Genomic DNA, 1,882 nt, shown 5'->3' on the forward strand with positions numbered 1-1,882 from the left:
CGGGCGAAACTCGTCTCGTCGCACACCAAGGGCTTATGCTCTGGCGAGCTTATGCTCTGGCGAGACGTGAGGCGCATGCGCCCAGGAGGGGAGGGGGCATGCGTAACGACGCTGCTAGAGATGCGTTTCGGGGCCCAGAGATAAAACTTCTGATGCCAGGCGTGACCTAGTAGTGTCCCCAGCTATGGGCGTGTCCACGTTGAAGCCAGGTGTGGTGTGGACGCGAGAATAGCTCCGCCGTTCATGGAGGCAACCGATGCGAGTCGACTGGTGGGGTGGTGTGTGTCGTCGTGGTTTGGTATCAAGAATACTCACTCACACAGGATAAAACTCCAATCAATAAGACACCATCCCTTACAGCCTTCAGCCTCCCATCGAGGCGCAGCGAGCGCACCGGCCAGATCTAGGAGCGAGCCGCCACTTCACCTTCCCACTTCCGAGTAGATCTGCGCTCGTCGCTCGGCCGCGCCGCCCACGCCGCCCACGGCGGCGCCCCCGGTCGCCGCCGCCGGTGCTGGCGTCAGATGTGTCGCCGGCCTCTGCCTCGACCACCGGCGGCGGTCGCTGCTCGGACCCCACCGGCCGCCCGTGCGCCGACGCGGCGGACCCGCCTCCACGCCTGCAGCGGAGGCGGTCGCGGCGTCTCTTGGCCGGCTCTGCAGCGGCCGAGGCGGCTGGGGCTGCTTGCGGCCCGGGATCGACGCCAGCGCCTCAACGCGCGCCTGCAGCTCCTCGTTCTGCACCTGGTCGGGGCCAGGGCGATCCACAGATTACTATCGTTGGGGTACAACGTTCGGTCGGGCATCACCGCGGCATCACCGCGCGCCTGCAGATGCTGTGCGCGCGGCTCGAGGTCTGCGAGCCGCGCCTTGAGCGGGGCCACCTCGCTCACATACACGCACGCTGCCTCGTGCTCCGGCTGCCCTGCCCTCAACCCAGTCCACCCGCAGCCAGCCCACGCTGCCTGCGAGAGAGGGAAGGAGCAGTGGTGCCAGTGGTTGGGTCGGGTCCTAGCGAGGCTTCTCGACGACAATGGGCAATGGCTAGCGCTATATGCCCTCACCGCGCACACACGCGGCCTGCCAGGGCACTCCACTTCGTGCGCGGTCCTCTCTCCGCGCGTGGTCGCGGCGCCGCAGTGCTCGCACACGTAGGGTAGCGCGGCGATCATCCGTTCGGCGAAACGATTCCGCTCCGGCGCCTCCGCCGAAGGGAGTGCGCCTCGGCAGGTCGGGCAGGTGCGGCTGGCCAGGCTGCGGTCGCATTCCGAGCAGATGAGGTGGCCTTGCGGGCACTGGTGGATGTGGCCGTCGCACACGTCGAGGCAGGCGGGGCACACCAGGTGGTCCGCGGCGAGGGCCATATGTCGGTGCACACGAAGACGTGGTATTCGCGTGTGATACGGAAGAATGGTTTGCGGCGGGCACAGCAGAAAGAAAGTGCCGGTTTTTTTCAAAGAAAGAAATGAAGAAATAAAACAGACAACCCCGCATAGCGAGGAGCGATTTCTTTCGCGGTGACTTTCATTAGGCAATGTCGGCGTGCATGCTGCTGCTTTCCTTTGGCGCCGGGTTGTCCCAGCTCGCGCCGCCCGGCACGTGCGACGCAGGATTCTACGCAATCACTAACGACACCGCTGATCCCGACTGCCGCACCTGCCCTTCCGGCTCGTCGTGTGCGTGCGGGGACGGGACGCCGCGGCTTTGTTCGCCGGGCACCATCGCCGCGACTACCGGCCTCTCCGAGTGCGTGCCCTGCGAGGGCGGAAGCTACCAGAATTTATCTGGCACCACCGAATGCAAGCCCTGTTTGCCGGGCCATTTCTGCCCCAGAGGCGCGTCAGTGTCACTGCCGTGCGAGGCTGGTTCCTACTCGGAAGCGA

At 65.6% G+C, this 1,882-nt stretch overlaps 1 protein-coding gene across 1 annotated transcript; it reads right to left on the bottom strand.

Moving 5' to 3' along the window:
- Positions 1-520: 520 nt before the first annotated feature.
- EMIHUDRAFT_255668 (hypothetical protein) lies at positions 521-1,363 on the bottom strand (the record flags this gene model as incomplete). Its single annotated transcript, XM_005771675.1, has 4 exons — positions 521-537; positions 608-737; positions 809-964; positions 1,151-1,363. 4 exons carry the CDS (start codon positions 1,361-1,363, stop codon positions 521-523), a joined length of 516 nt encoding a protein of 171 aa, XP_005771732.1.
- Positions 1,364-1,882: the final 519 nt, after the last annotated feature.

The sequence above is a fragment of the Emiliania huxleyi genome, assembly GCF_000372725.1.
Source record: "Emiliania huxleyi CCMP1516 unplaced genomic scaffold EMIHUscaffold_3742, whole genome shotgun sequence".
Lineage (NCBI taxonomy): Eukaryota > Haptophyta > Isochrysidales > Noelaerhabdaceae > Emiliania > Emiliania huxleyi.